The sequence below is a fragment of the Globicephala melas genome, chromosome 1, assembly GCF_963455315.2.
Source record: "Globicephala melas chromosome 1, mGloMel1.2, whole genome shotgun sequence".
Lineage (NCBI taxonomy): Eukaryota > Metazoa > Chordata > Mammalia > Artiodactyla > Delphinidae > Globicephala > Globicephala melas.
This window is the reverse complement of record NC_083314.1, coordinates 159734224-159759181: the sequence shown is the minus strand read 5'-3', so window position 1 is coordinate 159759181 and position 24958 is coordinate 159734224. Positions and strand designations below refer to the sequence as shown.

Here is a 24958-nt window from a genome sequence, read left to right as displayed (position 1 = left end):
ATCTTTGGTGTTGTGTTTGGGTTGCTTTTTCTTTTGTGTGTGTGTATCTCTTGTAGTTTTTTGGCTTGCTGTTCCCATGAGGTTTTGATATAGCCGTCTATATATAGAGAAGGTTGTTTTAAGTTGCTGGTCTCTTTCCTGCCTAGAGAAGTTCCTTTAGCATTTGTTGTAAAGCTGGTTTGGTTGTGCTGAATTCTCTTAGCTTTTGCCTGTCTGTAAAGCTTTTGATTTCTCCATCGAATAGGAATTGAGAGCCTTGCTGGGTAGAGTATTCTTGGTTGTAGGTTCTTCCATTTCATCACTTTAAATATTGTGCCACTCCCTTCTAGCCTGCAGAGTTTCTGCTGAAAAATCAGCTGATAACCTTAACGGGATTCCCTTGTGTGTTATTTGTTGCTTTTTGATCAGTCTTATCTATCTTAAAAATCCTTTTAAAGAACCACCATTTGGTTTTGTCAGTCTTCTCTTTTCCATCTCTGATTTTATGACTGTTTTTCCTCTCTTTTCTTGTTTTTTTCCTGTTGTTTATTCTTTTTTTCCATCATTATTGCCCTAAATTGCTGTTTTTTTTAAAAAGAATTCATATTGGGTCTTTTAAATTTTTTATACATTTATGTATAGCAGTATAGAGTCATAGATTCCTATTTCATTTATTAGGTTATAATTCAATACTCATTTATTTTGATACTCAAATTGTCCTAGATTTAATCAATGGAAGCCACTTCTGGCTGGCTTCTTCGTCCTTCTGACATGTCCCCATTATTTTTTCAGCATTTAGTTACTCAAAACCAAATGTTCCAGCATTATTTTGTACTTTCCCTTCCCCAGTCTTAGACTCAGCCATGAAGCCCTAATGCCTGAGCAACTGGTATGCTTGTTGCTACTAAGATAAAATTGTTCCTATGCCCTGTCAGTGGATAGACTCAATCCATAAGCAAATATATACACATGTTTATATAACTATATACAACTCTACCATCTATCTGCCTATCTATCATCTATCATCTATCTATCATCTATCATCTGTCTATCATCTATCTATCATCTATCTGTCTATCTATCTATCTATCATCTGTCATCTATCTGAACCTGTGAGTTCATACCAGTTCTTCCAATTTGAGTTCAATACCTCGGGAGAAAGCCTTCTCCCTTTCCATGTTCATAAATCCTTTCTTAAACACTGAGAAATCTGTCTCCCATTATCCTCAATATATATAGTTATTTTCTCAATCAGTTAATGTATTTGCACAATGTAATCAGTCTCCTATTCCAGTCACCCACTGTCTCACTTGCCCTGTTGCTGGGCTGCTTCACTGTGGCCCCCTTCACCAGTGGGCTTCCGTGGGCTCCAGGCCCACCAGTTACTCCCTTTACATGCATTTACTTCCTCAAACACTAATGTCCATTCAGGGAGGGCAAGTGAAGATGGAAAAGAAGGGGTGAGCCTGCCTTCAGTTAAGTTTAAGATGTTTACATTCATTTTAACCACTGCTATTAAACCATATTTCTGCTGTTATTTCACAATTTCTACTTAGTGTACTTTTTCCCCCTTGCTTTCCACTGAGTAGCAATGGAAAATTTTCTTCTACCTGTTTAAAAGTAATACATTCTACTTTTTTATTGATGTTAATACTGAACATGCGTGTTTACCCCTATTGGTTTCTTTAACTGTCATCTAAATCTTCTTCCTGGTAAGATTTTGGTCTTCCCAATCCTACCATGTGGATATTGTTTAGAATTTTGGCTCTAGGTTGTTAATATACTTCATTGTTTTCCTTTCCTTCCCCTTCCTTTCTTCTCCTCCCCCTTCCTCTTCTCTCCTCCCCACTTCCTCTTCTTTCCTTCTAGCTGTTTCAGACTACAGATCTTCCTCAACTTATGATGGTGTTATGTCCCAATAAACCCATCATAAGTTGAAAATATTGTAAGTTAAAAATGCGTTTAATGGGACTTCCCTGATGGTGCAGTGGTTAGGAATCCGCCTGCCAATGCAGGGGACACGGGTTCGAGCCCTGGTCTGGGAAGATCCCACATGCCACGGAGCAACTAAGCCCGTGCACCACAACTACTGAGCCTGCACTCTAGAGCCTGCAAGCCACAACTACTGAGGCTGTGTGCTACAACTACTGAAGCCTATGCACCTAGAGCCCGTGCTCCGGAACAAGAGAAGCCACCACAATGAGAAGCCCGTGCACCGCAACGAAGAGTAGCCCCCGCTCACCTCAACTAGAGAAAGCCCGCTTGCAGCAATGAAGACCCAATGCAGCCAATAAATAAATTTAAAAGAGTGCATTTAACACACCTAACCTGAACATCATAGCTTAGCCTAGCCTACCTTAAAGGTGCCCAGAACACTTAAATTAGCCTGCATTAACATTAATTGGGCAATACCATCTTACACAAAGCCTGTTTTATAATAAAGTGTTGACTATCTCATGTAATTTATTGAATATGGTACTGAAAGTGAAAAACAGATGGGTTATATGGATACAAAATAGTTGTGTCGGTGTTTTACCCTTGTGATCGTGTGGCTGACTGGGAGCTGTGGCAGCTGCCACTGCCCAGCATCACGAGAAGGTGTCCTTCCACATATTGCTAGCTTAGGAAACGATTAAAATTCAAAAGATGGTTTCTACTGAATCTGTATGACTTTCACACCATCATGAAGTTGAAAAATCTTAAACCATCGTAAGTTGGGGACCATCTGTACAAACTTTGCCAAAGTATTTATTTGCTCACCCTTACTTCCTATATGTCTTCCCATGTCTAAATTTATTTTTCATATTTAACCACTTCTAAGTATATTTTAGGTGGATGTATTGTGAAAAAATTCTGAAGCTTTGTATCCCTGAGAATACTTTTTATTCTACTTTCATGTTTAAATGGGTTTGTTTTGATATAAATTTTGAGTTCAAAATTCTTTTCCTTCGGCATTTTGAAAACGTGATTCCTTTGTCTTCTTTCATCTAAGGATACTGTTACGAAACCTGATGTCAATCTGATTCTTGCTCCTTTGTAATTGATCTGCTATTTCTCTCTGGGAGCTTTCAGAATTTTTCATTTTCTTAGGTGGTCTTAAATCTCTTACTACAGTGTTTCTGGTTGTACGTTTTCCTTAATCATCCATGAGTTATTTCATCTTTCTTTAATTCTGATCAACGTATTCTCATTATTTCTTCAAATATTTCCTCCTTTTTTCTCTTGTCTTTTTGGACTCCCATTTATTCAGATGTTGGCACTTCTACTCTACTGCTGGACTGCTGTGTGTGTGTGTGTGTGTGTGTGTGTGTCTTCTGACCATTTCCTGCTTCCTTTTGGTAAAGGACCTTGAGATGATGCTCCAACTAATTGGTTTTGACCTGTATCTGTCCCTGTATCCCATTCGTTATATTTTTCATAACATTTTCACTTGGTTCTTGTTCCTGCTTCATATTGCTAATATTTTCCTGTATTTTTATTTTGCTTTATTTTCAGTTCTTGGTTAGAGAGTATATGTTTAGTTTGCTGTCTTCGGGGGCCAGGGGTTGTATTCTGGTTATTTTGGCCTGTGAGCTTATGTCCCTCCAGAGCATTAGCTCTTCTGTCTGGTAGTATTTATTGGTGAAAGGTCAAGGCCATGCTCTATGCTGTCCCTTTCAATTAAGAAGGGGAAGGTAATGACCTCTGGGTACCTCACAGTCACTGTCAACCACTCTACCAGTAACTGCTCAAAGATTTACTTTCAGAGCCTTAGGAAGAAGCAGCAATTCCTAATTGTCATCTACCAGCCCTGGGGCTTTGGAGGGGGGAAAGGTTTTAATCCCAAGAGCAGCTGCCTGGCCCACCCCCTCTTTTTACCCCAGCAGAGATTTTGGGCTGACTCGGTAGTGTCCCTCTGACGCCAGTGACTTGGCTGTGTGTCTCATGTTCAGCAAGAGTAAACTCACTGATGTCCTACCTGCCCTTACAGTTTCTGATGACCTTCAGTGTCCTAGGCGTTCTTAACAGGATTGGGGGAGATTTCGTGTCGGTTTGGTTTTTGGTGGTGGTTCCTCAGATGTATGCTATTTCCTAAGGTGTATTGTTTTCCTAGGGTTAATTTTTGAGGAAGGGAGCCAGTAGTCTATGCTACTTCATTGTCTTAATAGGAACCAAAACCCCCAGTATATCTTTGCTGTCCTTTTATTTTCAATCTCTGTATGCTATATTTTAGGTGTCTCTTGTGAATATAGTTTTACAGGTACATCCCATCTGTTAACTTCTGTTTGGAGGTGGTAGTGGTAGTTGTTTTAATATCCAATCTGACAACTTCTGCCTATTAAGTGATCAATTTTTTTTTTTTTTTTTTGCGGTACGCGGGCCTCTCACTGTTGCGGCCTCTCCCGTTGTGGAGCACAGGCTCCGGACGCGCAGGCTCAGCGGCCATGGCTCACAGGCCTAGCCGCTCCGCGGCATGTGGGATCTTCCCGGACCGGGGCACGAACCCACGTCCCCTGCATCAGCAGGCGGACTCTCAACCACTGCGCTACCAGGGAAGCCCAGTGATCAAATTTTTAATGCTGCAGTTTTACCTCTATTCCTGCTTTCTGTTTGGTTGATTGAAGTATTTTAATTTTTTTTTCCTCTTCTGGTTTAGATATTCTAGTTCTGAATTTTTAGTGGCTTACTCAGTATTTATAACAAGAACACCTGACTTCAACTCTAAAGTTAATCAGCATTTTTACTGTCCTTCTATGAAAGGAGCTTAGATTACTTTCATTTCAATTACCACCCTACCTCTATCTTAAATGGCATTCACTGTTTAGTGTTTTAATTCCATCTTTTTATTCTCCCCCTCAAGTAGCACTACCTGGGAGCTTATTCGGCCAGGTTACCTTGGAGTGTCAGCTCAGCGGTGACCAGATCCTCTTCCCTCTTCAGCTGGCGTGTTTTGAGAAGCCAACTCTTCTGCATCCCTGGCTTGGTCAGTCTGTGCTAGGCTCTGTGTTCATCCTAGGCATGCTTTCAAGTGCATGCCAGCCACCGTAAGATGACATGGGCACTTTTGGAATGCTGAAGTTGACACTGCTTTTCCAAACAAGAATATGGCATTTGGGGGCTTCCCTGGTGACTCAGTGGTTAAGAATCCACCTGCCAATGCAGGGGACACGGGTTCGAGCCCTGGTTCGGGAAGATCCCACATGCCGCGGACCAACTAAGCCCGTGTGCCACAACTACTGAGCCCACATGTCACAACTACTGAAGCCCACGTGCCTAGAGCCCGTGCTCCACAACAAGAGAAGCCACCGCAATGAGAAGCCCATGCACCGCAACGAAGAGTAGTCCCTGCTCACCGCAACTAAAGAAAGCCCGCAGGCAGCAACAAAGACCCAACACAGCCAAAAATAAATAATTAATTAATTAAAAAAAAAAGAATATGGCACTTAATGGATCCAAAGAGTACCACGTTTAAAAGCGCTTCATGCTTTTGATAGAGATAGCTTGGGATTTTTGAGCGAAGGTAGGGACAGAGTGGTGTCTGTGCTTTCTCCAGAGCTGCCTGTTGTTGGCATTAATCACTGATGAGCACGTGCAGATTATAGGCAGCATGACAGGAACCCTCTTTGTCTGACGCACGGGTGTTTGAGACTTGTGTTTTGTCTCCATGTAACCCACCAGAATCAGAAGAGTGTTATAAAACACAAGATGGCTCCACAGCCTCATGAACTTGTAAGCAAGTAGGAGGCAGGAGGCTGAGTGCTGTGTAGAGTGTAGAGGCACGTGAGTCACTGTAGCCCCAGATGCAGCCCCGGGTTTTAGAGGAGAGAGATTCTAGGCTGCGAGGAGGCAGCCTACTTGAATCTAGTCTACTTGAAGCCCGGAGGGCATTGCCTGGGGGCAAGCTTAAACTGCTCCAAGGGCGTGGCACTTTATCTGCTTCCATTTATTCAGCCAACTAATAAACGCCAAGAAAAAGCATGTGACTCAGATATTCCCATGATTCAATTCCCCATTTTGGGCTCTACAGTTCAAACTGGGAGCCCAGGTGTGACTCCCAGTGTATCTTGACATTGTTTTTCTTAAGGGCACTGGACTCCTTCAGAGATTCAGGGTGTGTGTGGTTACCTGCAGATTACAAAGATAATGACTTTCCTCCATGTAGCCGTATTTCCAGTTGACTACTAAACTGCTGTAGTCATTTACAGCACAAAGTTTGAATTAAACACTTTTTGCACTGGATTTGTCCTGGCTCTTCCTTTAAGCTTTTTAAATTTTATTATTATTATTATTTTTTAATCATAGAAATGGGTGTTTGAAAATCTTCAGTCTTCTGGGCTACAAGATACAGTAACAATTGAGATACCGCCTCTCAACAGATTGGAAGTTCCCCCACACACAGATCTAGTTTAAGTTTCAGACTGCTGATTATTCCTCTCCAAGCCCTCAAATTCCCAAACCACACGCCACAGGTAATCATACCCCCGAGGATCCCTAAGCATGTTGCCCTTATCCTAAGGGAGGATCTGAGTTATTACTGTCTGCTCTTCAGAAAACAAACAAAGGGCACGTGACCTAGAACTGTATGGCCGCCCCTCCTGCAGCCCACGTGGCTGTCACAGAGCCCTGGGCTGAGGCATCTTTGTCAACCCTGCTAGCTTACTTGGGCCCAGGGAGGCCTGTCAAAGGAGAGCCTGGGCCCACAATCTTAACACCAGCCATTAGTTTTTTTGTTTTTTGGCCGTGCCGCACGTCATGTGGGATCTTAGTTCCCTGACCAGGGATCGAACCCATGCCCCTTGCATTGGGAGTGCAGAGTCTTAACCACTGGACAGCCAGGGACGCCCCCTACTTTTTAAAAAAAATGCAATGGCTAGTACAATAAAGTTCATTTCTCTCATCACAATCCAACGGCCATTCTGGTAGAGCAGCTCTCTTCTAGACGGTGGATTAGGAACCGGGCTCCCTCCACCATGCATGTCTCTCCCATGGCCTCAGAGTCCCCCGAGTGCTCCTCTGCATCTGGCCAGCAGATGGAGGAGGGGGGCGTCACACAGAAGTTTCTAATGGGTCAGGGCTGAAGATGGAACACCTCTCTTCTGCCCATATTGTGCAGAAGGCTGGAGATGAAGTGATTTGTGTCCCGGAAAAGCACTCTGGTTTGGCAAGCAGCTGATCTCTGCCACACCCAACTTCAAGGGCCTCTCCCTGAGGTGGTTAAGAGGAACTGGGTGTCTGGGTACTTTCCCTCTTTGTCTCCAAATCCAGCTGGTTTGCAAGTCTTTTGGAGCTGAGCTGCTAAGGCCGTTTTCCCCCTTGTCAAGGGTATGGTATGGGTGCACAAATATTCTGAGGAATTAATAAAAGATCAGTTAAATCACAATAACCTATGGGGTGTGGGTTCCAGGCATCAGTATGTTTTAAAAGTTGGGCAGGTGATTCTAACGTGCAGCCAGTGTGAGAACCACTGATGTCGATACACAAGAACGTGATTAGTTAGAAGTGGGGACCGGGACCTACAGCGTAGCTCAGAAGGTGAGACTAGGGCACGGCAATAACCTGCCAGCCAGCGTTTTGTATCTGCACTGAGAACTGGACAGGAGGCTGGCCTTCCCATGAAAGGTAACTTTAGTTTTCTTCCTTGTGACCAAAGAAGCCTGATCAATACCCTCCAATGTCAAACCCCAGCAACTCAGAGAGGCCCCCGGGGTGGGGAGTTGACCTGTTCGGCAGCACTTGGACACAGAGGCACACACCCCACCTGGGCCTTCGTGGGGAGGCACGAGAGTGGACAGCCCCAGCCCTGGCACTGGAAATCCTGGATATTAAGTAGGCACCACCAGCACCAACCACAAACTGGAGGGTTACGTAGGTGAAAGGGGTCATAATGGTGGCCTGGGTTTTTGGGTTTTTAAACATTTTTTTAAATTTATTTATTTTGGCTGCGTTGGGTCTTCGTTGCTGCGTGCGGGCTTTCTCTAGTTGTGGCGAGCGGGGGCTACTCTTCGTTGCGGCGCACGGGCTTCTCATTGCAGTGGCTTCTCATTGTTGCGGACCACGGGCTCTAGGTGTGCAGGCTCAGTAGTTGTGGCTCACGGGCTTAGTTGCTCCGCAGCACGTGGGATCTTCCCGGACCAGGGCTCGAACCCGTGTCCCCTGCATTGGCAGGCGGATTCTCAACGACTGCGCCACCAGGGAAGCCCGGTGGCCTGGGTTTGACCAGAGACTAAATAGGAGCCTTTAAACCTCAACACAAATTCCACAAAGGAGTCAAGGGCCTGATCCATGCTCCTCAAACCCTCCTTCCCAGGGGCTCATGGCTCCTGACTGCGCGCACCTTCTTTCCATACCTGTTTGTTCTCAGAGAACAACTCTCAGTGCGTGTGGCCACCTGTGCTGGCTCCCTTCACTGATCAGACAGGCCAAAGGGAAGCTGGAAGAACAAGATTCAGAGTCTCCCCCGCCTTTGCTCCCACAGAAGGAAGGCCGTGCTGCAGACTTCCAGCCCGAGGGGTTTTCTTTGAGTGTTGCTTCCTGGTGACTAAGTCTCCTCTCCACACATAGTACCTGTGGGCTTCAAGAAATGCGAGGATGCCCTCTATTGGCCTTCCCTCTGGCCATTCTAGAAAATGAAAGATGGAGGCCTTTGAGGGTGGAGGAGTGTTCAGCTAGGTTTGGTCAAGGCAGGGGCTCCCAGGCTCCTGAAATTCAGGATTATTTCAGAAGGGTTCCTTTGGGGTGACAGGGATATATGGAAGTAGCCTAGCTCTCCCTAAGCAAGCCCAAGGATTTCTGGCTCTTTCATGAGTCAGGCAAGAATAGGGACACGGCAGTCTTCTCGATGCAAGACCCCAAGCCAGGAAAGCAGCATTGGTTTCTGGGTTTTGTCCCTTTTTTGGTGGGAGGAGTAGGGGATGAAAAATTCTTTTATTCATCCGAGACTGAGATAAAAATATATCCTTCAATGAGCTGTGGCTGAGATAAGATACAGGAATGAGGCCCAAAGAACACAGAAAAAACCTACAAAGCCAGTAAGTTATCAAGTCCTGTAGCTCCTTCATGGATCCTTCAAAGTTCTTCCAATACACCAACCTCACTAAGTCCCGATCGCCTGCCCACCAGCTGCTCTGGGGCAGCCTGGCCTGCACACCCGAGAACACACGCGGCCCTAGCCCACAGCGCGCCCCGGGCAGATTCAAGCTCCCACTCCTCTGAGCTTCCTGCACCCTCGCTCGGGACAGGTCAGCTGCTGCCTCCTATTCATGACACACTGAATGTGCACTTCTAGACCAGCGGTTCTCAGAGTGTGGTCCCCAGACCAGCAGAAGAGCATCTCTGGGAACTTATCAGAAAGGCAAATTCTCGTGTTTCGTCCCAGTCCTACTCAATCAGAAACACAGAGGTGGGGCCCAGCAACCCATTTTTAAAGGTGGTTTTGATCCAGACCACGCACAGGCTCTGCTGGGCCTGAGTTCTAATTCCGTCATTTACGGTGTGTGGACCGAGTTACTTCTCGTATGCCTCGTTTCTGTTCCTGTAAAAACAGAACCAATACCGCCCACCCTCAGCTGCTTTTTGTGCACAGGGCCTTGGGGAAAGAATGAGTTCCACAGTCCTTCTCTCCCCTCCCTTTCCTGGGAGTCCAAGACTGAACAGCAGCCCTCCTTTCATCCCACAAGCTCAGCAGGCTGTCCCTCCAACACTGCACAGTGCTCTGGGGGCCCGGGGCCAAGCCCTACTGCTTTGTAGACCCCAAAGAGAAGGGCAGGGCCCATAAAGGCCAACCTGGGCACTGGGACACGCTGTATCCCCAGCTTGTCCATGGGGTAAGGGTAGGGGTGAGAGGGGGTGGTGGTGTTTGTGTGTGTATGCATCAATTTTGTGTTCACAGAAGGTCGAAGGAAGGACAGAAAACTCCCCTCCCTAAAAGCCACAAGGAGCAGCTGGCCAGCAGGGGCCAGGGCGGTGACTCCTCCATCAGCAGCCACTGAGGCAGGGTCCCAGCACCACACATGCTGATGCCAGGCCCATGACCTCCCTGCCGGAGGCCATCATGTCACAGGGACATACAGGTGCCTGGACCCGTGGTAGAGGCCAGCAATGGAGCACAAAGCGGCACACCCAGCAGGCACATGTACAATTAAATAGCATGTTTAATCATCTCACGACAGACTGTAGTGCAGTAGTATAAACTGTAAGTTTCTTTTTAAAAAGCCACTCCCCCAAAGCTCCCATTCCTCAACACCCAGAAACCATGGCTGAGGAACCAGTGACAGGGCCGGAGGGATTCAGGAAGTCTCTGTTCCATGAAGCTGAAAGTCTTTCCAGGTCAAGGTTGCCTTATGAGTAGCCAAGAGCCCTAGGAGGAGCTGATGCGCGCGCACACACACACACACACACACACGCAAGGGACACAGAGGGAAGACACTCGGACAGACGGACACAGAGGAGACTGCTGTGGGGCAGTCACACACGTGCACTCTCATGCCAGTCTGTTTGTGGCTCTCTCCTCTGGGCACAGGGAGTGGTGGCCTGATCCCTGAAGCAGCCAGGGTGGTCAGGAGGAAGAGGGTGGCAGTCGGTGTCCGGCCTGGCTACTCTGACACAACAGTCCAGCAGCCAGAGGGGCCCCTCTGTGTTCCTGAAACAGCCAGCCCTCCCCTAGCCCAGCAGCAGCGGTGAGGAGGGGCACCACTTCCTCTGGGCCTAGCAAGAGGGCGCTCCGCCCCAAAGCCGAGAACAAAGAACGTGCCTGCAGGCAGGCTTTTGGAGCCAGGGGGCTGGCGGTGCTTGTTTCTGTACCCAGGGTGGAGGACACAGCCAGGCCTCGCTGTGCAGATGCCCCGGAAGCAGCAACCCTGCCAGCAAAGAGCTGGAGAGGAGGCCAGGAGCTGCCAGTGTCCATCCTCGGAGCAGAGGAGGGGTTCCAGAAAAGGAGGCCCTGAGGTGAGGAGGACCTACCAGACAGGTTTAAAGAGGAAACCTCTTCATTCACAGCTTCATTCAGGGGTTCCCGGAGAAGGTCTCTGGATTCAAGTACCAGCAGCTCTAGTTGAGGGTATTAGGGTGGAGTGACCAGCAGACGCTGGGAGAACAGCTGCCCTCAGACATGGGAGGTATGAGAACCAGCCTGGCAATGCCCTGCACCCTAGCACTGCCAACCCCTAACCTGAGGAGACAGACCAGGCGGCTACAAGATCTCCTCCCGTGGGCTCCTGGCCTTAAGCGGGGTCTGCCCGTTGGGCACGGAGCCGTTCTGACCATGCAGGAGTTTGCCCTTCTCTCGGTCTGGCCATGTGAAGATGGCGTCGTCACTGTCCAGCTCCGACTCCGAGTGCATCAGGCTGCTGCTCAGCACCGGGCCTTTGTGTCTGACGCCTGCAAGGGAGTCAAGGGACCCAGCGTCAGAAGCACAAATCTCCTCCTTGAGCCACACCCTGCACCCTCCTCCCAGCCTGAACAGAAGCAGAGGGACAGGGCCAGTCATGGTCCCTCTCCTGAAAAGGAGGCTTCCCAAGTCCTCCCAGCCCTGGCTAGACGGGACAGTCCATCAGGGAAGCCTCAAGAGAGCGACCGATCAGGTTCCAATGGGGATTCTTTATTTTCAGCATCTATTAGCTTTGGTTAGTGCCACCCAACGACATTCTCTTTTCTCTCTCTTTTAAATGTAGAATGTTTTATCTCCCTTTATGCAGAGGGTGGAGTTCTGTGGGGGGCAGGAAATACAAGGAACAAGAACTTAGGCTCTAGAGAATGAGTTTTGTCACTGTACCCTGGCTCAGTATGGATGTAAAGTGCCTGCCAGAGGTGCTGACACTGAGGGAGGACACAATCTCATTCTACGTAGACGTTTACCCTGGCTTCACTGAGAGGGTACAAGGGGTGGGAGAGCAGGCATGTGGCCTGGAGAGGCCTCTGCTTCAGAGCCTGACTGAAGCGGGGACTGTCCCAAGCCGTCAGCTGGTCAGAACACACAAACGAGGACCCATAAGAAGCACCTGAGGTCAGAAAAGATGCCTGAGATTTTTTCTTTTTAATAAATTTATTTTTTTTTTATATTTATTTTTGGCTGTGCTGGGTCTTCGTTGCTGTGTACGGGCTTCCTCTAGTTGTGGTGAGAGGGGGCTACTCTTCATTGCGGTGCGCGGGCCTCTTATTGCGGTGGCTTCTCTTGTGGGGCACGGGCTCTAGGCGCGCAGGCTTCAGTAGTTGTGGCTCACAGGCTCAGTAGTTGTGGCACACTGGCTTAGTTGCTCCATGGCATGTGGAATCTTCCCGGACCAGGGCTCGAACCCGTGTCCCCTGCATTGGCAGGCGGATTCTTACCCACTGTGCCACCAGGGAAGTCCCAAGATGCCTGAGATTCTATAAGTAACTGTAGTTTCCTTCACTATTCATCCTTATGGCTGCAGAGGCCAGACCATACCACGAGGTCTGGTAATAGCTTTAGGGCAGATCCCATCCAACAGCCAGATGGCTGCCCGCTGGCTGGTACAAATACTACTCCAGAGTAAGCAAAAGGTAGGCTGAGACAGCAGAACTAGAAGTGGGAATTGCCAACATCAAGAACCCAGCTTGGGGCTTCCCTGGTGGCGCAGTGGTTGAGAGTCCGCCTGCCGATGCAGGGTACAGGGGTTCGTGCCCCGGTCCGGGAAGATCCCACCTGCCGCGGAGCGGCTGGGCCCGTGAGCCATGGTCACTGAGCCTGCGCGTCCAGAGCCTGTGCTCCGCAACGAAGAGTAGCCCTCGCTCACTGCAACCAGAGAAAAGCCTGCATGCAGCAACGAAGACACAACACAGCCCAAAATAAATAGATAATAAATAAATTAGTTTAAAAAAAAAAAAAGGTGACCAGTCAGATGAGCTGTGTTTGAACCCTCATCCTCCAACAATCACTCTCCCTCCCCCTGGTCCCATCCAGGTCCCCAATAAACACTGAAAGAAGGTCCTGGGATGATTCTCAGGCATTCTGCCCTTTCCTGGCCAGACGTGACTTCAGGCTGTGAACGATGAGGGCATCTAGACTCTGACTGCACCTGTCACTCGGGAACCACAGCCCCACAGACCTTGCCCGTGTGCTGGTCATCTGCGCAGTGTGCTCTGGGGCCCAGCTTGTCCATCTCAGGGGCACGGTTCTGGGACATGACTGTGGACAGCCACAACTCCCACTGATTCTCAGGACTGCAGAGCAGCAGGGCCAGAGAAGAACACCAGCTTCCCAGGCTTTTCCAATGTGGTAGGGGACAGTGGCAACGTAAGAAGCGTCAAGACCAGGGGAGCGTGAACGTTCTCAAAACCTCTGCTTTGCCCCTATAGATGAAATACCCTTTGAGGGCTTTCTCCTCCAGCATCCAAGCACTTGAAGCTTCCCTTGTTCCCTAAAGCCCTTCTGGGCCATAGGCGTGGAGGACAGGAGCTTAAGGGGGGACGTGCTGCTGGCTCCAAAGTACACAGCACTCACCCGGGCCCTCCTACCTCTAGCTCCCGCTCTGCTTGAAGAACTGAGTGGGATTCATCCACTAAGCAATACAAGCTAGGAATCTGGTTATATCAGTGGGTGCTGAACACATACATCTCCTCTGACTCAGCAATCCCGTTCCTAGGTCTACACCTAACAGAAATCCATACACATGTCCGCCAAAGGACATGGGCAAGAACGTTTACAGCAGCACTCCCCATCACAGCCCCAAATGGAAAGAGCTCAGCTGCCCATCCACAGTATACCTGACAAATAAATATATTCCTACGAGGGAAATTACACGGCAATGGGAACGGACGAACGACTGCTCTACCTAACAACACGGATGGATGTCCTAAATGTAATGTTGAGGGACAGGCGCCAAGCCCAATGATTCCATTTATATAAACTACTCCAAGATATTAGAAGTAAATTGGGGGGAGGCAGGCAGTGACTGGGAAGAAGCACAAAGGGGGCGCTTCTGGGGGGCTGATTACATGGGTACATTCACTTATGAAATGTGCTTATGATTTTCTGTACACATTAGACTGAATCACAGAAAACTGCTATTTTTATAGGTCAAAAGTCAATCATCAGTAATCTTATATGGTTCAATCTAATAGACTTCAATAGAAAGTCTTGAAGAAAAGTCAACAGAACAGCAAAACCAAACCAAAGCAAAACCCACAACTGCTGAATGTAAACCACGTCTCCTGAGGGTGGGCATGTGTCCCGCTCCGCCTGCTGGCCTTCGGTGCCAGCGGCTCCGAGCTCACTCGGGTGGGCGCACGCCACGTCCAGGTCCCCCTCCTCCCGGCGGCATCCGCCTCGGCTCACTTCCGCACACGTCACCCTCCACTAAACTCACTCTTCTTCCGGCTGAACTTCTTCAGTTCCACACCTTGTACAGTTTGGTCCTGAATCCCATTCTCCTCGTCCTACTGGTGACTCCGCTCTGGGTTGCACCCATGAATCCACTGCAGAGCCCAGAACAAGAGCTGGGACTTCTGGCCTGGTCAGACCCACACCAGATGCAAGGCGACTCTCACCGCCTCCTCACGTGGACACCGCGCACAGAAGGGCCTGCCGACCCTCATCTAGTCTCATCTTGGTTACCTGGGAGCAGCTGGCCACCTGCAGCCCTCCCCGCTCCCTCCCTTTCCCCACAAGTCTGCCTTCCCATCCTGGTGTCACCCACCCGCCTGCCTCAGAAGAGGCATCTTAAGCCCTTTACCCACTCCTCCCTCCTCCCTGCCCAGGACCCTCCCCTCTGTCTTCTGCGTCTCTGCCTGCAAACGCGCTCCTGAACCCTGTCCACCCTGTCCTGTATCTCCACTTACTGTCGCTCAACTTCTAAAAGGACTTTTAAGTATTTAGGGCCTCCATTTTCTCACCACCTACATACTTCCTAAATAAACTGCACTTTGACTTCTGCCATCTATCACTCACCATCTACTCCATTTCGTTAGGTGACCAGAAACTTCTCCAGTGTCGTGACTGCCGTCATCACCAATTCTTACGCTTTTCTTCCACAGCAGCAAGCACGCTGACTGCTCCCTGGTGACACCCCTCCTCCCTCACCTCAGCTCCTTAGCCCTGGACTCTTCTTTTGTCCCTCGACACTCTCCCCAGAAGGGATGTGATCTACTTTTGCGGAGCCGACCGTCACCAGCATACAGAAGATTCCTATCCAGTCCTGTTCTGCTGAGTTCAATTTAATTCGTCTCCTCTTACCCAAACTGCACCGACTGTCCTAATTCTGTCGTCAGGGCTATCAGTCTCTTGTCTCTCATGTCAGAAGGCAGCCTGGACCTTTCCTGTCCCTCCATCCCCCTGATACCAAGCTGTCTGAGCCATCACCATCCCTCCTCGGACCGTCACATGAATCTCCTTGCTGGCCTCCACCTGTAATCTCTTCAATGAATGAAATGTTGTCACTAGGCTAATTTTACCATGCCAGCATTCTCAAGATGTCACTTCTCATCACCATCAGAATAAATGCTTAACTCCTTAGGCTGATGTTCAAAAGTCCCCATAATTTCGTCCTCCAGCCTCATTTCCTCAACCCCACTCATAACTGTTCTAAACCAAACGACCTTCTCCAGCGCTGCTTCTGCAGTCGTTTGCATCTAGGGTAATAAAAGCACCCAATCCACAGACGCTCAGAGAAGATGCTTGGGCGCCACCCTTTACTTCTCCTTCTCTCTCACCCCCCTTGGAAAACATAGCATGAACTCAGCAAGCCTTGCCCCCAGATGTATCTGGAACCCGTCTGCCTCTCTCCATCTCATCAACTCTCCACCATAAGGGCATTCTATCTAATCTCCTCTCACCCACTTTTGCCTCTCCAGTTCCTTCACATAGCAGCCACAGTTGTCTTTTTAAAATGTAAATCTAACTGCACCATGCACCTCCTGAAAAAACTACCCATGGCTCCCCATTGCTCTTAGAAGGAACCCACAGCAAGGTCCCTGCTCACCTGTCCAGCCTTGTGCCCCTCACCCAATGCTCACCATGTCTTCTTCAAATCCCCTCTGCTCATTCCAGCAGCTGGGCCGTCACCAGCTTTGCCTGCAGTCCTATTTCCCAGAGTCTTCACGTGCCTTACTCTCCTTCTCGTCATCCCTTGGGTCTCAGCTTAAGTGTTATTCTTTATAAAGACTTCCATTATCACATTTTGTATATTTGTGAACTTGTTTGTTTAATGTCGGCCCGACATAAACTACACGAGAGCAACGTCTTTCTGTTTAGTTCACTGTAATATAACCAGTATCTGGCACAGGGCCTGGTACACAGTGGTATTAATCCATATTTACAAATGAATAAGGTACAGTCCCTACCTAGTAAGCGGACAAACAATAACATAACGGATATAATACAGTGAGAGAAATGCCAAAACAGACATGTGGGAGAAAGATAAGCACGACTTTAATTGGCAGGTTAAGGGAAGGACGAGAAAGTGCTTTCTGGACAGAAATATGAACCAACAAAATTTGTTTAGAAAAGAGAGATACCAGCAAGGAGGAGGATCTCAGAAAAGCACAGTGATGTAAGCTCACCAGGGCCATGTCTACCAGACCAAAAGTAAGTCGCGAATGACTTCAAGGAGGGGAAAAGCCTTGCCACAGCAACATAAACACAACCTTGGCTACCCTGTGGACGGTGCTGTACAACGTTCTCCCCTCGAGGCCTCATCCTCAGTATCCTGTGTGCGCTCTGGCTGCGCTTCTGTGGTTCGCTAGGCCCCAGCCTCCAGGCACCGCCCCACAGTGTTCCCTAACCAAGCTGCCTGGGTGCTGACAGAGCCCAGGCTGCCTATGAGCATTTATTCTCTTCTCATATGTCTTCTCCCTCACTACAGTGAAATTCTGAGGGCAGAGCCTACGGTTTAGAACTCTCTATAGTCCCCTTACAGCCTCTCCTAATACGAAGCTTTAAGCATGAGAGATGTTTAATAAATACTTTGTATAAAAATAGTTCTACTAGCAGAGTGTTTAGGAATAGCTCTATATAGAGTCCAGCTCCCCTAAAGAGATGAGGCCTGTCGTGTGGCGTCCATGATGAATGGGAACCTCACCAATGACCTAGTCCAGACAAGGACGGAGGGCCTGCTACCCACCCTGGCCCTCCGAGCCCCATCACTGAAAGCCGTCTTAATGCTTGTGCAGCTGGAAATTCTCTGACAGATGAGCGCAGTGCACCTGGAGCCAGCAGGGGAGCTGCCCTCCACCTGCTCTGAGACAATGATGGAGCCTGTGGATCTACCTGACAAATACTGGAGAGAGGAAGATGGGAGAGGATGGCTGGCGGCAAGGAGGCCAGCTGGCAGACGCTGGCTTTGATCTCTTCGTGGCCTTACCTTGTCTGCCCAGAAAGGACAGACTGATCAGGAATAAGAGACCAAGGTCCCTGAGCCTGACTACAGGGACACCTTGAAAAGCTGAACTCCAGGCAGGAACCCTGAGGGGAACGAGCAGGCAAAGGAAAGCAAGGGGCTGAGCCCCTCGGCACAGTCAAAGGACCACTAAGAAGTGAGCCCTGGGGTCCGAGCTTGTTCAGTAGGCAAAGCCAACCCTGAGCCCTCATCAGGGACGGGACAAGATGCTTTTCCAGCACAAAGAGCCGCCAACAAAAACACACTTAGGAGGGACTGTGATGGTGGTGGCTCTTCAGGGAGAGCGCACCAACCTAGACACCCCCGGTTCCCAGTTCCCGGGGCCACTACCTGCTCGGGACGTTGGCTTCAGTTCCAGGCTTTCCTGATCCGTGGCATCCAGGATCCTGTACTTGCTTTTCCTCTTCGGTTTTCCTTTTTGTCTGAAAAACACAATCCCCCACTCAGGAAGAGGTTCTGTGTGAGGCGCAGGTAGCCCACCATGGGGCGGCAGCCAGACTGCAGGCAGGGCCCTGCCTTGGGGGACGCTGCTTAAAGGAAGGGATGCTTCTCCTTGTTTCTCAGCTGGGAAAGGCAGCAACTGGGATCTGTTATTCAAATAGTCCTCACCGATTTGGGAAAAGGTAAAGGAAACATTATCATTTTATCATGGACTCACCACTCCACAGTGGTAATGAAGGAAGGATAGATGGGTTAAAAATGTAAATAAAATGACGCTCCTATGCTGGAAGGGTATAGGGTGGAGGAAAGCATTAAACCAGCAAAACCTTGTTAATGGTGGTTGTCTTAGGCTGGTGGGAATTTTAAAAAATTCTTTTAATTTTCTAAGTTTTATTGTGAGATTATATTGCAGGTTGAATCTCAGTTCTGCCACTTATTAACTGTGTGTCCATGGAAAATGTCATTTTCCTGAGAAAAGGTTGTTATGCATATTAAAAAAGATATTACCTATAAAATGTATAAAATGTTATACACATTTTATACATTTTTGCTTGGTACACAGTAAACATAGAAATGATACTTATTATTAATAATTAAAAACACAATAAATGTTACCATTAAATATTATAAGACTAGATAGGAAGACTAAATGAAAAAACCTGAAAGACTTAATCACGACTAACCTAAGTCTACAATTACATAAAAACATATACACATGAGAATCCCAAACTGAAAGAAGGCAAACAAATTAAGAACCCATGTGCCACAGCTACATGTAAAAGAATGAAATCAGAACACTCCCTAACACCATACACAAAAATAAACTCAAAATGGATTAAACACCTAAATGTAAGACCAGACACTACAAAACTCTTAGAGAAAAACATAGGAAGAACACTCTTGGACATAAATCACAGCAAGATCTTTTTTGACCCACCTCCCAAAGTAATGAAAATGAAAACAAAAATAAACAGATGGGACCTAATGAAACTTAAAAGCTTTTGCACAGCAAAGGAAACCATAAACAAGACAAAAAGACAACCCTCAGAATGGGAGAAAATATTTGCAAATGGAGCAACGGACAAAGGATTAATCTCCAAAATACACAAACGGCTCATGCAGCTCAATATCAAAAAAAAAAAAAAAAAAAACCCAATCAAAAAAATGGGCAGAAGACCTAAATAGACATTTCTCCAAAGAAGACATACAGATGGCCAAGAAGCACATGAAAAGATGCTCAACATCACTAGTCATTAGAGAAATGCAAATCAAAACTACAATGAGGTATCACCTCACACCAGTCAGAATGGGCATCATCAGAAAATCTACAAACAACAAATTCTGGAGAGGGTGTGGAGAAAGGGATCCCTCTTGCACTGTTGGTGGGAATGTAAATTGATACAGCCACTATGGAAAACAGTATGGAGGTTCCTTAAAAAACTAAAAATAGAATTACCACACAACCCAGCAATCCCACTACTGGGCATATACCCTGAGAAAACCATAATTCAAAAAGACACAGGCATTCCAATGTTCATTGCAGCTCTATTTACAATAGCCAGGTCATGGAAGCAACCTAAATGTCCAACGACAGATGAATGGATAAAGAAGATGTGGTACATATATACAATGGAATATTACTCAGCCATAAAAAGGAACCAAACTGGGTCATTTGTAGAGATGTGGATGGACCTAGAGACTGTCATACAGAGTGAGGTAAGTCAGAAAGAGAAAAACAAATATCGTATATTAACGCACATATGTGGAATTTAGAAAAATGGTACAGATGAACCTGTTTGCAAGGCAGAAACAGAGACACAGACGTAGAGAACAAACATATGGACACCAAGGGGGGAAAGGAGTGGTGGGATGAATTGGGAGATTGGGATCGACATATATACACTAATATGTATAAAATAGATAACTAATGAGAACCTGCTGTACAGCACAGGGAACTTTACTTAATGCTCTGTGGTGACCTAAACAGGAAGGAAATCCAGAAAAGAGGGGGTATATGTATTCATAAAGTTGATTCACTTTGCTGTACAGCAGAAACTAACACAACAATGTAAAGCAACTATACCCCAATTTACAAAAAAAAGAACCCATGTGCTAAGGTGGTGAGGCTGAGGTGTGGAGTATTAAAGGCCACACACCCTAGAGATAAGAGCCAGGTCCACACCCCAGGCCCTCCCACTCCCACTCCAGCCACAGCCACGTTTTCCAGGTGGCAAATCACTGCAGTGACAGCCACTCAGCCTACAGGAGTGTGCTTCTGCCCTCAGGAGTGTCAGAGGTAAGGAGAACTTTTCTGTGCATGCCGTGGGTGGGCCATGGCATGTAACAGCAATGGGAAGGGAAGAAACCCAGGACTCAGCGCCCTCAATACAGAAGGTGCCAGATACCTCTCTAATGAATAAATATGTAATTAGAAGCACGAACAAATTTCCAGGGAAAGTCCATCTTACCTCTTACAACAACAGATTACAGTCCAGGAGAGGATTCCCAAGGCAACAACAATGACAAAGGAAGCAATGATAACATATAACACGCTCCACTCTGCCAAGAGAAACAAAATATTAAGGGCAGTGAAAAAAGAGGCTAGAAGGGAGGTCTGGGCTGCCCACCTTGGGTAGGAGATGGCTTCGCTCTGTAAACAAGAAGGCCCCTCGGGCTGCCCAGGGAAGGTGAGACCTTGGAGTTAAAGGCAGCTGAAACTTTAAACCTTATGAATTGCCCCTGTTTTCTAGCTGGTGCTCTGAGATCCTGGGGAAGTGGGGCAGGCTGTAAGGAGCTTTAACAGAGGGAAAGGGGGGAATGGAAACCTACGGGCTTCCCTGGGGCCAGAGTACACAGGCACTCCAAAAAGACAGGAGGCCTTGCGGCTCGTCTGATTTAGGCTGCATTTTGTAGTTGGTCTGATTTAAGCTTGTTTCTTCTTAAACAACTGCTTCAGGGGAGTTCCCTGGCAGTCCAGTGGTTAGGACTCGGCGCTTTCACTGCCAGGGCCCAGGTTCAATCCATGGTCGGGGAACTAAGCAACTAAGATCCCGCAAGCTGTGCTGGGAGGCCAAACAAAAACAAAAACAAAAACAAAAAACTGCTTCAGAGCTTTCCTCTAACCTTGAGCAAGTGTGGAGGAAGGAAGTAAACGTCCTCTGCAAACAGAAAATACACAAAGTTCTTCTCCTCGTTGCTCATCTGCCTTGGAAACACCAACACCCACCCACTCAACTCAGAGCCACACTCAACGCCAAACCAGCTGGCACAGTTCCAAGCAGAAAACTCACCACAGTTGCTATCTCCATCCCTCAGCTGCACCTTGATGAAATTCTCCATCCAAAAAGGGTCACAGATACAGCGTTTGGTGAATGAATCACAGTGGCCATGGTCCGAACAGTTCAACTGGCATGCTGAAAGTAGCAGGAAAGGGAAAAAAGTCAAGGGGCGTCAGAGCCGGGGGTTGACCAAATTCCAGTGCCCATGAAGATACGAAGGGATCCCCTGCTCAATGGCCTGTGACGACATTTCCTGGAGACCTGCCCCAAGAACCTTTATAGCTGGACACAGTGCCCATTATTATCATCATGGATAAAACTGGAGCAGTTAGAAAGGCTCCAGACTGTTTTTACTTGCTGTTTCTCCATATCAGCAGTTCTTAATCTTTCATGTCCCACAGACCCCCTTCTCTGAATAACTGCCGAAATAAAACATAGTATTACAAAGGAAGGCAATTATACTATACATGTTTTTGAAGTATTTAAGAATACAGAACTTTAAAATAATATGTGCGTCTTTATTAAATTATTAAGTAACAAGATCTAGAAGTGTGTCTAACAACTGTCATAATTTTGAAGTGGTGATGAGTAAAAATGCTATTTCATTATGTAGTATGATACAAAATTATCTGAGATTTCTATTGCCTTAAAGTCACATGTTCTGTTAATACTAACTGTAGTTTCTTGCCTACCTTCATGATTGAGGAAAACAATAAATTTCAGTTAGAGGTTTGTGAAAATAAAGATGTAATTTTTTTCCCATTCAAACTCACAGCCCCTCTGAATGCTATCTCAGGGGCCCATGGAAGGTTAAGAAGCTCTGCAATGAGTGGAGACTCTTTCAAGAAAAAACGGTAGTTGAGGAAAGTGATTATCTCCTTGTTCCCAGAGAAGAGGAAATGAAGCCCAAGGACAGAAGAGACTGACAGGTGAGCTGTGGACACTGGGTGGACTCTCATTCCCAACTTCCCAGAATTACTCACTGACAGTATTGATTTCCAGGGCTCTGAATATCAGAAAGTCTGCCTTTTGCTTCCGCAGCTCACTCTTGAGCATCACTGCCACCTCATGGCCTTTGAAGATCTGGTGAGGAGGCTCATTTTGAACAAAAAATACCATCTTGGTGCTGCAGAGACATGGAACAGTATGAACGAGCTGAAGTTGTCAACACGATAGCAGCAGCTATCATTTGCTAAGTACCTTCTGTTTGTGCCAGACCCTGTGCTAAGTGTTATACACATTCACTCACAGGAAGCCCGTGAGAAAGGGGTTATCAGCATCATCTCCATTCTACAGAGGACAACACTGGGGCTCAGAGGGGTTAAGTAACTTGCCCAAGGTCACACAGTTAATTATGGCAGAGCCAGATCCCAACTGATATGTCTGACTCTAAAGCCTATGTTTTTAGAAAAGGCCTAAGCTGCCCCAACTAACAAGAAGACCTATTCCAAAAGCTAACTGGAGGCCAGAAAAATGGGGATTTGGTTATGGGTACATCCCTGCTGTCAGCCCCTCCCGCCGCGGAGCAACCGGCTCCGGACGCGCAGGCTCAGCAGCCATGGCTCACGGGCGCAGCCACTCCACGGCACGGGGGATCCTCCCGGACCGGGGCACGAACCCGCGTCCCCCGCATCGGCAGGCAGACCCTCAACCACTGTGCCACCAGGGAAGCCCTGCCAGCCTTTTAACAGCTAAGTGTGTGGTGCTGTTGGGTTTGTGCCTGGGTTATCTATGAGACAAACCACAGTGCTTTGTAAAATATAAATTGTTGGACAGCATCAAAGCATTATCCGTAGGTCAAAACATAGCCAAAACGATCATTACTATGACAGCAACAATAAAGACCCCACACAATGGTGTGGCCAGTGCAAGATTATGTTATTCTAGGCCCAGAATCTGTTTGTTTTCTGACCGTCAACTTCTGTCCAAGGTAGACCATGTCTGAACTCACTTCTGGGTGGCACAAAATCTGTTCTCTCTGCCTTGGCCTCCATTTTTGGCAGCCTGCTTCGTGACTCCGTGTTAGTCTCACAAACTGAACTTTCCCAATCAGTGGGTCACACTGGGTTTATAGGTGAGCCCCAGGTATTGATCCCCACAGCACACAGGGTGGCTGGGTGGGACCTGGGTATCCCAGAGGCCCTGGACCAGCTGCTTCCAGTATAACTGTCTATTTATCCCCAAGTGCCATATAAACAGCATCATTTTCTCCGGGTGAACTGACATGAAAGTTTGGGAAGCCCTGTCCTAAAGCCTTTTCAACGCTTGCTGCATAGTGAGGCTAACGATGGGGTATTATAAACTCCAGAATCAAGAAACAAACCTCTTCCATAAAAGATTTGTGGTCATTTCTCATACATATACTACTATACATAAAATAGATAACTAATGAGAACCTACTATATAGCACAGGGAACTCTACTGTTCTGTGGTGACCTAAATGGGAAGGAAATCCAAAAAAGAGTGGATATATGTATTTGTATAACTGCTTCACTTTGCTGTACAGCAGAAACTAACACAACATTGTAAAGCAACTATACTTCAATAAAAATTAATTTAAAGAAATCTGTGGTCACTTCTCATATTTTCTCCTAGTTACCTAATTCATGCTTACAGTTTCAATTTCTATCTATATACAAATAACCCTCAAATCTTTGTCTCCTCTCCCTATGTCCCTCCTGAGTGACCAAATCTGTATCTGCAAATGCTTGCTAGAGTATCTATACCAGATCATCCACAGGCATCTCAAATCCAACATGTTCCAAAATAAACCTATAATAATCACTAACTCATTATGTGTTAGAGACTACACAAACATTATCTTATGTAACCTTCAGCAACCCTATAACATGGGTGCTAGCGTTTTTATAAGTGAAGAACGGGTTCGGAGAGGTGCAAGAATCTGCCCACTGTCGCAAAGCTGCCACTAACAGAGCAGGGCTCAGAAGCCAGGACTGCCTGGTGTAAGGCCCATGCTCCTTCCCATTGTAATACACTATCTCCCTGCAATCATATCCTCCTCCTGAATTCCTCAGCTAAGCCAATCTAGGCCAAGCCAGAAACCCAGAGTCACTGTGATGCGTCTCTCTTCCTCGTGTCCCAGAGGCAGTGACGGCAAGTACGCAAGCAAACCCTTCCGCAATGCTCTTACCCGCACTCTCGCTAGTGTCTTCCACTGCTTTGTCCCAGCCAATTCCCACCAGCTTGATGGATCCCAGCAGCCACCTTCCCTTTTCCTATTCCCAGGCTGCTGAGCAGAGGTTAAAAAGAAAGTCCTAATCATCATGCTGTCTCTGACCCACTGAACCCTGACTGCATATTAGATTCACCTGGGGAGTTTTAAAATTTTAGGTGCCCAGACCTCACTCCAGACCAAATGAATCATAATCATAATCATAATCATGTGGGGGTGAGGCTTGGGTAATGATATGTTCATAAAAGCTCCAGGTGATACTATTATGCAGCTGGAGTTGGGAATCGCTACTCTCACCTCATGTCTCTAACCTTGGTTGAGACTCCAATATTGCTCAAAGCCAGCATCCTTTCCTGGAGCTGCTGTTCTCAACCTTTACCACTTTCCTCAGACTGCCCACCTCCTTCTCACCTTCTCAAAGCAGATGGCCTTGCCTCCAGTTTCAGAGAAAAAACAGGACGTTGGTACCAATACTCTCAAATTTCATCCTTCTCTACTTCTAAATTCACCCATAATAGCACATCTTCTCTCCTTTCCTCCTGCCTCCAGGGAAAGTGGTCTCCTGCTCTGCCCACAGCCAGCGCCCCAGACCTACCTCCATTTATAACCCGCCTCCCCAATCTCCACCATCTACCTTTCCTCTGCACCTTCCCCTCAGTCTATAAAAATGTTCAAGTATTTCCTATCTTTAAAAGGTGTTCTTCTGAGCTTGTCTCCCATACTGTTTTCAACACCAG

The 24958-nt window shown here is 47.2% G+C and overlaps 1 protein-coding gene across 2 annotated transcripts in view; it reads right to left on the bottom strand.

Moving 5' to 3' along the window:
• Window positions 1-10099: 10099 nt before the first annotated feature.
• KIAA0319L (KIAA0319 like) overlaps window positions 10100-24958 on the bottom strand; it is a 109525-nt gene continuing 94666 nt past the window's right edge. For both annotated transcript variants that reach the window (XM_030869523.2, XM_030869514.2), the window contains exons 17-21: window positions 22012-22154; window positions 21041-21163; window positions 20219-20309; window positions 17640-17731; window positions 10100-11334 (exon numbers count right to left, since the gene is read on the bottom strand). In XM_030869523.2, the coding sequence (XP_030725383.1) occupies window positions 11147-11334; window positions 17640-17731; window positions 20219-20309; window positions 21041-21163; window positions 22012-22154 (637 nt within the window). In that variant the 3' untranslated portion in view covers window positions 10100-11146. The remainder of the gene's footprint in view (window positions 11335-17639; window positions 17732-20218; window positions 20310-21040; window positions 21164-22011; window positions 22155-24958) is intronic.